Here is a 10,836-nt window from a genome sequence, read left to right on the forward strand (position 1 = left end):
TTTATATAGTTGTAGCTCTACAAAATCAATCCAATAAGAGAAACAATAGTTGAAAATTATTTTTATGTTTTTATCTCTTAATATGTTAATTTTTCTTTCACTGAATTTTATTATTTTGGCTCATAATTTTGTAATAATGTATTTTAGATGTTATTGAGCATTGAATTTGATTTAGGAATAAATTAATAAAACATTTTTCGAAGTAAACTCATAAATATTAAAAATAAATAAGAAGGAAGTGGACAAATGACAAATATGTGTAATAAAGGGCAAAAATATTCTCAAAATTTGGCGTGTTATATAAATATCATAGAAAGTGGGGGTCATCTCTGCAAACTCCGGCTTTATCGTTATAACTCTTTTTCTTTTTTCGTCCAGTTCAGTTTTTCTCTGTTCCAAACTTGCAATCCAAACTCTATGTCTCGGAGACTGGGACGACTCTTTTTTTTAGCCGGACTCCGGCGGCATGTTTGACAAAGAGCGTCTTCCCGGCAGGTTCCGTCGACGAGAAGACTGAGATCTCGATCTAACATCATGTTTCTACGGTATGGTTACTATTCCGTGGGCATGTCATAATTATAAACCTTTTTTTGGGATCCGAGTCGATTTCATCCAGTTGGAATCGGATCGCCCCGCATTTTATCATCCTTAATCTAATTCTTAATCGTTTCCCGATTGATTTGTAGTTCTTTTCATTTTCTAATTTACTTATTTGTTAATTTATTTTTCTTGCATATTCGTGTGGATTGCAGGCACTTCTGTTTCGATTGCACATAAAGAATCGCGTGGTTTGGTGGCATACTTGGGAATTCCGCAGCTTTGTTGGTTATTGACTAACTTATACTCTCCTTGCAATTGCATATTTGCATTGATACTGAATTTTCTTTAAGTAACAAAGATGGGATCTATTTTTTAACATACTTTTCTAACAAGGGAAGCTTTTGGAATACTAATCTTGAAATGGATATAGGTAGAATTTAGTTTGATGATTTGATGAGAAAAATAATTGGACAGAGATTGATTGCGTGCAGATATGAATTTAATTTCTGGTGATTTGGAGCACATTAGGGACTAATGCACTGATTGTCTCTCATGGTGGATTTATTTGGTTTTTTGGGATTAAGTTAAAGATAATCAACATGACAAAAAAAGTTTGTCAGGGTCGTTTGTCAATGGGGGAGGAGAAGGCAGAGCAAGAAGTGGCAAATTATAGGATGGTAAATACCCGGGAAGGAATGCATGATGGTCATCATCATGGATCAAGTGATTCGTTTTTCCCTGGTCTTATAGATGATGTCGCATTGAACTGCCTTGCGCGGGTTTCTAGATCAGACTACCCTTCATTATCATGCATAAACAAGAGATATCATACATTATTAAACTTAAAGAAGAGTGGGTCTTTGTACGAGTTGAGGAAGCAGTTGGGCATTGTGGAGCACTGGGTGTACCTGGTTTGTGATCCTAGAGGGTGGGAGGCTTTTGATCCTATCAGAAAGAGATGGATGACTTTGCCCAAGATACCATGTGATGACTGTTTCAATCATGCAGATAAGGAGTCATTGGCTGTGGGCAGTGAATTGTTGGTTTTCGGCCGTGAAATGTTTGAGTTTGCGATTTGGAAGTATGGTTTGATTTGTCGTGGTTGGGTCAAGTGTGAGGGGATGAACCATCCTCGATGTTTGTTTGGGTCTGGTACCTGTGGATCCATTGCTATTTTGGCAGGAGGGACTGATAAGAATGGGAAAGTCTTGAAATCAGCAGAGTTGTATGACTCTTCATTGGGTAAATGGGAAATTTTGCCAAACATGCACACACAGCGTAAACTGTGTTCTGGGTTCTTTATGGATGGGAAATTCTATGTTATTGGTGGGATGTCAAGTCCTACAGTCCCTTTGACTTGTGGGGAGGAGTATGATCTTGAGACGAGAAAATGGAGGAAGATAGAGGCGATGAGTCCAAATGTTAGTGGAGCAGCTCATGCGCCTCCTCTTGTCGCGGTTGTAGACAATCAGCTATATGCAGTTGAGTCTTTGACTAACATGGTGAAAAAGTATGACAAAGTGAAGAACACCTGGGATGAGTTGGGAAGGCTTCCAGTTAGGGCTGATTCTTCGGATGGATGGGGCTTGGCCTTTAAGGCCTGTGGTGGGGAACTTTTGGTCGTGGGTGGGCAAAGAGTCCCAGAAGGTGTGGCCATTGTGCTGAATTCATGGTCGCCGAAGTCAGGTGTTAATAATGGAAACTTGGATTGGAAGGTCCTTGGTGTCAAGGAGAATGTGGGGGTGTTTGTGTACAATTGTGCAGTTATGGGTTGTTGAGGACTATTTGACTGACTCAACCTGGTATCTGCAATTCAACCTGGCATTCTAGGGTTCTTCCTCGTACATTAATTTGATTGACTGGAGTTAATTGTCACTGAGATAACCTCTACCAGGTAGAGAATTCAACTTTTGCTCACTAAAGACAGATTCAAGATCATGTTTCACATTGTGAATCTGTGTCTGATTTGCTTTTCATGGTATTAAGCAGGTTTCCTCTGGTAATGTTCTGATTTCCATTTTATTCTTCTAGTTGTATTTTCATTTACCTGCCAGATAACTAAATCAATAAACAGCAAAGCTTTATTGTTTAGTGTTTTTTTTTTTTTTCATTTTTTTTGTGCTTATCCAGTGATCTTTCAACTTTTTTAACCAGTTTGGCTGCCAATATTTTTATAATGAAAGTATATTGTTCCCTTTCATTACATAGATAAATAACTTATGTTCTTTGCAATAGGAGCCATGTAAATTCTTGTAAATCATAGGAGCCATGTAAATTCTTGTAAATCCTAGTGCAACGCATGGCATGAATCAGGCATGATGAGGATTGCAGATCATATATATTTTTTGGGTATTAAAAGTCAAATCACATCTCAGCAGGGCAAAGTTTTGTAGTATACTAATTGCCGATCTTGCTTTTTTTTTTTTTTTGCTTGGTTTTCTGGTTGGTATCGGAATGGCTGTAATACATCTGTCATTTTTGCCTTGGCTTTGCTTATATAGTTCTGAAAAACCGGGAAATTGAGCAAATTGCACTTCATATGAGTCACCTGACTAATCTAATGTTTATATTTAGTTGTTGCAAAGATATGTGCGTTCTCCTTTTAAATGTTGCTGTTATGGTTTTTAACAACTTGGAGGTCAAGCCTATGATGCTGTTGATGTTCCCTGCAGAAACCCATCTGTATGGTATATCCTTGGATTGTTCATGTCTTAATGATGTTTTGAGAACATAATTGATAAGAAGATGCTACGAAAGCTAGTTTTTATTTTTTTTCTTTTCCTTTTACTTAGTACTGTCTGCTAGTCTGCTCTTATGTTGATGCTATAGGCATTCATGGTGAATATATTATTACGTACATATTCTGCACTAACATTATTGCAGCACCAAGCACTTGCATTATGCACATAGAAGAAGCCACATGGATGCATTACAGTCGATCAGTGATTAGAGAATAAAGGACCCAGTTGCTTCCCAGGAGTTCCTTTGATAGAATCCTTACTTTAATTCAGGTCTTGTTACAGGGATCAATTCATTGTATATGATGTGATTGGTAAACTACCCAGTTGAGGAGAATCTGATTCATACATGAATGTGTCTTGTCATGTGGCCCATGCACCCAATCAGTCAACATTCATCTTTCGTGTTAAATTTGTTTCTTTTTCTTGAAAAACAAAATGTTGTAGGCATGTCAAACTACTGTTTGAGAGGATCATCTGATTTCTGGATGAATGTCTGTCATGTTATCTTGCACAATATTGTTGGAAATTCAAATCCAAACACATTAACATTAAGGATACTTCTTCATGAGTCATAGTCATTGGTTATTAAGCCCATAAAATACGTTTTTAATGTGAGAGGAGCTTGGTTTTGTTTATAAGCTAATTGGTTGGATTATGCTATGCTAGACTGATATATAAGGAAGCGCAATCTATAAATCTATAACAAATGGTCTATTACCGCACAATTTGACTCATATCAACTAACATTCCTCATAATTTTAACGAAAGAAAGAGTATTTCAAAATCTCCAAAGAATAATCAAGAATCAAAGAAATAGCAGTATACGAATTATAACCTAACCGATAAATAACCTCTGGAGAAGAAACCAGTATCTTCATAGTCACAGAAACTCGCGCCTCGCGGCATAACTGTACTCAGATCGTCTGATATTTTGCTGGCGCTTCTTGTACACAAACGCTCCCAATCCAACCACACCAGCAGCAGCGAGCACTCCGACCGTAATTCCCGCCTTCCTGCCGCCGCTCATACCGTCAGAGGAGCCCTTCGATTCGTCATTAGCGTGATTCACCTCGCTGGCATCCTTCGGCGCTGGAGCAGGAGCAGGAGAAGTCGCAGGTGAAGGTGTGGGAGCGGCATTAAGTTCTGTAGGAGAAGGTGCCGGTGGATTCGGCGGCAAAGACAGTGGAGAGTTCTCTGAAGCCGGAGATCCGGACACCGGCGATGGGGACAACGGTGAGGGAGAGTCGGCGGGAGCCAGACTCGGTGAACTCTCCGGCGTATGGTCACATAAAGCATATTGTAGAGAGAAGAGAGCCACGAGAACAAAAACAAAGAATCTCCACATCATTTGAAAAGCTTAAACAAATCTGAAGTTTGCGAGAGAATGTAGTTTATAGAGAGAAGATGTCGTGAAAATGTAAGGAAAAATTAAGGAGGGAGAGTTGCAGATCTGAATGGCGATTTGAAAATAAAAAGACCTGCGAAGAAAGTGTTCCTCCTATTTTCACGATAAGCGCAAAGTGGAACAATGAAAATTAATGAGCTTTGCACAAAATTATGGTGGATAAAGATATGGAACAGAGAAGATGATAAATAAGATATCTTTTTCCATAACTAATTGTGTAGAAGGGGCACTATCCAATAGGGTGGCAATCAAAAAATGGTTCCGGATCGATTTCGAGTCGGAACTACATCACAAATTTACGAAATATTTTATGTCCAGATTCTAATTTGGAATATATCTTGTTACTTTCTTTTATTCTGAATATATCTCGTTACTTATCAAAACAGATGGTTAACTAGTTGAATGAAATCAATGATTCAGATTCAATAAAAAGGATCTAACCGCATATAGAAAGGGGGGACGAGGTGGGGCTGTAATGGGGTGGGACTTTTGAGTTCTGAAAAACCGTCCTCTCTCTCATCAAAGTTCAAACACACAGGCTACAACAGGCCCATTAATACCAAGTCCAACCCAGTATAAAAGGTTGTCCATGAGTTTGATTATTGGGCTGGACTGGACCAAATAGGCTTCGGCCTACAAAACAAGCCCACGTTAGGTTTGAATAGGAGGTACTCTTTAAGTTTTAAGTATATTCTGGGTATTCGCTAGGGCTCAACCATAACAACAGCGATATATAGTCTGCCCTACCTTCAATTTCTTTGCCGTTTGGGAGTGTAAAACACTAATAGATTGTATTACAATCACAAGGTAATAATTATTTTTTTTGTCCTAAAATGATGATTAAAAGTTGAAGGATGTGTTAAGGCTTTTGGCAATTGTCATTTCTCATCACTTTTTTCGATAATTAAGAACGATACATACAAGTTTGTTTTTTGGACATTTTATATGGGTCTAAACTAGAGTCTTAGGCCTGCGAGTATAAAAGTTCTTCATCTGACGATATGATAAGTTGGGTCAAAGCCTAATACATAATCACAAGGGCATTACTCTCAATGGGAATCAAACTCAGGATATTTCGAGTCCACACGGTTTGACTCTAAAGAGATTCACGACTAGACTATCATCTAAGTGGTTGTCATGTCTCATCACCCTAATTGGTGAATCCTACTTATATATTTCAAATTGTAGTCTAGCTTTATGAATTTAGGGTTAAGTACTAGCTTAGCATTACTTGATTTTAAACTTTTTTTTTTTAAAAAGAAAATTATCTAAAAAAAAAAAACTACGTAAAAGAAAGCAATGTCATCTTGTTAATTTGGTATACATGCAACCGATCCAAACGGGTTTGCTTTTAATTCTAATTAATTTTACCATATTTACATAATATAAATTGTATACATTCATTTGCATCATTACCTCCATTCCCTCTACCAAAAACATTAATTTTTTTTACCCCCATTAAAAACATAGAGTTATAATTATTGAGAGTAATATTATTATGGTCACGCACTAACTTTTGACTCAACTTACCTTGTCGTCAAATGAAAAATTTCCGTGCATGCAGGTTTGATAGCTAGAATTTCTCATATCGGATGTTCAAAAAGTAAACATAGATGATCTCATTCTCGATTTAAAAAAGAAAATTATGGCTAGCTAGAGATAAGAGTGACATCAATGAAGACAAGCAAACATTTCCTTTTCAAATGAAACTCACCTTCTCCATAATTTAAGCAAAAATGTGCAACATCAAAGATCTAAAACTTCACCTACTCTATTCTACATATAAAACAACAAAACAAACCCCTGTAAGCTAAGGACAATATAAGGTAAATTACTTAATAAAAAAAAAGTAAGAAACCCAAGGCCCCCCATAATTGACCGAAGTTGTTTTCTCATGTGTTTCTAATTTTCTATAATCTTTTATTGTAACCACCACAAAAGCCAACTCTGTGGGCTATCGCTGTCAGGTGCTGTATAATTTTAATAATCTATGTGCGATTAGGCTCGTAATCACCACTCGATTTACGATATTTTAATACAAAAGTAGGATAAGAATGCCTTGTAATGACACCATGTTTTTAATGTATGGTCAACATCATTATTCAAATTAAATAATAATGGACCTTATTGTACCTAATCTCGATTTTCTGATGAGAGAAGATGCTCGTGTTTCATCATCATAGTTTTCTTTTAATAAAATTTAAGTAATTTGAACTTAAAAACTTAAAAAAAAATTATACTCTGTCTCTATTCATATATATATATATATATATAAACACCTCTTAAAATTGTCAAGGCTAAAAATTACACATCGATGGGACATAACTCAACCGTGCGAGTGGTTTATAAGCAAAGTCAACTTCTCTCACATCGAAGATGCGTAGAAATAAAATTTTGAGGATAAATCGATGTATCCACATAAAACTAGAGCCAAAAAGGACAGTATCTCATGTACGTTTAGTGTGTTCGTTGCGTCACTCTGATCACTTGAAGACGTGTTTTCACGGGCCTAAATACCAATAGCGACAGCCCATGAAGAACAAATCAGTGCAAGTCTATGATCCAAAATGGACAGTACCTTTAATGTATTTGGACGGAGAATTTCAACAAAAATCTACATAATTAATCAGTGTAGTACCTCCATAAGCAAACATATGCAATGAAAAGGTGTTGAGAATACTTCTTTACTTAATATCCCAGGAAACATAAGTACACCCAAGGAAAAGAAAATTGAAAGGGAAGAAAAGAAAAGATAAATTAAAAGGATAAAGATGAACAGACAGGCAGACCAGACAGCACAACATAAAATACAGTGATAATGAAACACGTACAAAAACAAAGGAATAAAAAGACATCCCTTGGCTTTCATACTTTTTTTATTTACAATTCCGTGCAGGCCCTCGCCAGATCGATTGATCGAACCTTGAACCATCCACGCTCGCTCATCAGAAAGTACTGGCCAGTTCAATCAAGCGTTGCTCCTGAAGGAACCCAGGGCCTTAATGGCTGCAGCCCTTAGAATGACCTGGTGGTAGAATGCAGCAATTGCAGCTCCAATAAATGGTCCAACCCAGAATATCCACTGTAACATTAATTAAATACAATTATTAAAGGCATTTTTTAATTATAGTCTAATAATAATTAAAAAAAAACATAATAGTGTAAGTATAGATGTACTTGGTCATCCCAGGCCTTCTCTTTGTTGTATATGACAGCAGCTCCAAAACTCCTAGCAGGGTTGATACCCGTCCCAGTGATGGGGATGGTGGCTAGGTGAACCATGAATACAGCGAATCCAATGGGCAATGGTGCCAAAACCTGTCATTTTTTTTTTCAAAGAAGAAATAAAATCAGAATTATACTAAATTTGTATATTTTATATACCAACTACCAAGTGTGCACTCCTACTAACATAAGTGATAGGGATCCCAGTAAATGAGATCTCAGTCATCTCAGTAATTAATCATGTATCTTGATTGATGTAAATCAGATTTTATGAACTCCTGCACTTACATCAATTAATAACCAAGATTGATTATTGGGATGACTAGTGGGATCCTGACATTTTTGCTCCTACTAATGATCAACAACAATTTTTAGAATCTCACTATTTTTTATCTCAATTACCTCAAATATTGAGATGGGACGCTCATGATTTCATATGGATCATGTGGGATCCATAATTTCACATAGATCATATGCATCCATCTCAGCATTTGCGGTGGTTGGAACATAAAAACCGGACATTTTTTAATAATCAAACGCTTGATGAGATGAGTAAAGCCAACCACGTACGTCTATACGAAAACGACAGATTACCTAAGAAGATATGGAAAAAAAAAACTGGTAGTGGTAATAAGGTGCTTACAGGAACATGGGAGTCTCTAGCGTTCCTCTTAGGATCAGTGGCGGAGAAGACAGTATAGACAAGAACAAAGGTCCCGATGATCTCAGCACCCAATCCAGTGCCCTTGTTGTACCCATCAGCGAGCGTGTTGGCCCCACCTCCATACCTGTTGTAGTAAGCCTTTTGGAAACCCTTCACAAGCCCACAACCGCAGATTGCACCCAAACACTGTGCTACCATGTACATCACCGCACGGATGAGCGACACCTTGCGCCCCAGGAATAGTCCGAAGGTCACAGCCGGGTTAATGTGTCCACCTGTTTCAACGAGTAAAAATTGATTATCTTGACTTTATCCCACCTCCGATTTACATAATTCAACAGAGTTGCATATATATAAATAAAGGTTCCGCCTCTCACACAATCAACGTGTTTTCTAAACTTAATAACCAATGGTGACAATTCAGAGAGAACAAAGTGGTGCGGACTTTTGACCGAAAATGAACATGATTTATAGTGTTTGCGCTCAATTTTCTTTTAGCACATCGGAAAATGATGACTTACCAGAAATACCAGCAGTGCAGTAAACGAGGATGAAGATCATGCCACCGAAGGCCCAAGCAATCCCAAGAATTCCAACACCACCACACTGGTCAGTGTTCAAATTAGGGTCGGTTTGGCTCTTGTAGCCAATCACAGTCAAAACAGTGATATAAAGGAAGAGGAGTGTGGCAATGAACTCTGCAATTAGTGCTCTGTAAAAAGACCATTTGGTCAGCTCTTCCAAATCAAACAACGGCGTTGGAGGCGGATCAGTGTAGTCCTTAGCAGAAAATTCTGGTTGAACTTCAACATCTTTCGCCATTTCTACAGCCTGGCTTACTACTTTCGATAGATATATATATATATAGAGAGAGAGAGAGAGAGTATTGTTGAGGATGCGAAAGGAGAGTAGTGGTGAGGGGGTATATATGGGGGGAGTGTAGAGAGTAGAGACTAGAGCGAGTGTTAATGTGAATGATTAAGAGAGTGTTAATTGCTCTAATGACATAGATTATAACATTAATTTTAGCCGACCATATTACATGATTTTTGTTGTGTTTATTTTTCCTTAACTTGCCTGGCCCCACCATTACATCAACGGCTCTTTGACAGCTTAACCTTACACCTTTTTCTTTTTCTTTTTTTTTTCTTTCCCCTAAATTTTCTTTAGAGGACTAACATAATTTTTCTGTACCCAATTATTGAGGTGTAGTAGGGTTGTTACACACAACGGTCATTTTGCCAAAAAGAGAGAAGGCAAACAACGGTTTAATTCTACCCTTTCAAAGAGGGCTGTCCAAAAAAATTGTGTCAAATCGAATCGACTGTTTGATCGGTTATTGTCAAATGTATATTACTGAGGACCAAACGAAAAACCGAAAAAATCTACTAAACCGCCAATAACCGACCGAACGATCATTTAAATTTTTGTCAAAAAACCGCCCATGGACGCTCCTACTTTCAAGTTTCAAGGGTCACATTAAAAAACCGCCCATGGACGCTCCTACTTTCAAGTTTCAAGGGTCACATTACATTATACGTTTGATTTATGTTGGCTTTCGTCAACTTATCTTGTCATCAATTCCAAATTGGCAAAACCTTTGCCTCATATCGAATGTAAAAAAGACAAACTTTTATATATATATATATATATTTTGTTGTTGTTGTTGTTGTGTTGGATTAAAAAAAAAAAACGAAGTGTTAAGTTTCTTTTTTCTTTTTTGTAACAATGCAGCTGCGTGAATTTAACACAGTTGCCATGAATATAACTTTTTAGCATACTTTTCGTTCCCAGAATATACCATTGATTTCGGAATAATCCTTTAAACTTTGAAAATTGCAGTTATCCTAACAAATAAAACAAGTATTAAGGATTAATTTACGTTATCTTCATATAAATAAAACAAAGCAATGCTGATTCCACAATAATTGATTGGGGATTATAATATTGGCGTCATTTTCGTGGCTCATGATGATAGTATTGCCACGAGAACTTATCTGTACAAGTTCCATAAACATTTGGTGACACGTGGTGGTTGTGCCTTTTATCAAAACTATGAGTCTGTACTCATTGTTTTAAAACTCTTTATTTTTAAATAGGGCAGAGAAATATGTTTATAGTTTTAATCAAATCTTAAACACACATATGCTTAACTCGATCGGTTGTCAACCGAGGCACAGAGAGGTATTGTTTTAAAACAATTATTCAAGAAAAGTTACATAGTTATATCTAAGATTACTATCACTTAATCTATCTTCTCT

The 10,836-nt window shown here is 37.0% G+C and overlaps 3 protein-coding genes across 4 annotated transcripts; 1 reads left to right on the forward strand and 2 right to left on the reverse strand.

Annotated features, from left to right (window-relative positions):
- The first annotated feature begins 323 nt into the window (after positions 1-323).
- On the forward strand, positions 324-3,626 carry LOC119991086 (F-box/kelch-repeat protein At5g60570-like). Of its 2 annotated transcripts, none has more exons than XM_038837278.1 (3): positions 324-545; positions 753-825; positions 1,032-3,626. In XM_038837278.1, exon 3 carries the CDS (start codon positions 1,140-1,142, stop codon positions 2,316-2,318), a length of 1,179 nt encoding a protein of 392 aa, XP_038693206.1. In that variant the 5' UTR covers positions 324-545; positions 753-825; positions 1,032-1,139; the 3' UTR covers positions 2,319-3,626. The 2 variants fall into 2 exon arrangements, with proteins under 2 accessions (XP_038693206.1, XP_038693207.1); XM_038837279.1 differs by having other exon boundaries at positions 1,161-3,626.
- Positions 3,627-3,945: 319 nt separating this feature from the next.
- LOC119991087 (alpha carbonic anhydrase 8-like) lies at positions 3,946-4,961 on the reverse strand. Its single transcript, XM_038837280.1, has one exon. It carries the CDS (start codon positions 4,627-4,629, stop codon positions 4,162-4,164), a length of 468 nt encoding a protein of 155 aa, XP_038693208.1. The 5' UTR covers positions 4,630-4,961; the 3' UTR covers positions 3,946-4,161.
- Positions 4,962-7,339: 2,378 nt separating this feature from the next.
- Positions 7,340-9,544, reverse strand: LOC119992094 (aquaporin PIP2-2-like; the record flags this gene model as incomplete). The annotated part of the gene is made up of 4 exons (XM_038838719.1): positions 7,340-7,768; positions 7,864-8,004; positions 8,555-8,850; positions 9,097-9,544. Coding segments are annotated over 4 exons (999 nt in total), but the record flags the coding sequence as incomplete, so codon positions are not given.
- Positions 9,545-10,836: the final 1,292 nt, after the last annotated feature.

Source organism: Tripterygium wilfordii, chromosome 22 (assembly GCF_013401445.1).
Source record: "Tripterygium wilfordii isolate XIE 37 chromosome 22, ASM1340144v1, whole genome shotgun sequence".
In the NCBI taxonomy this organism is placed as follows: domain Eukaryota; kingdom Viridiplantae; phylum Streptophyta; class Magnoliopsida; order Celastrales; family Celastraceae; genus Tripterygium; species Tripterygium wilfordii.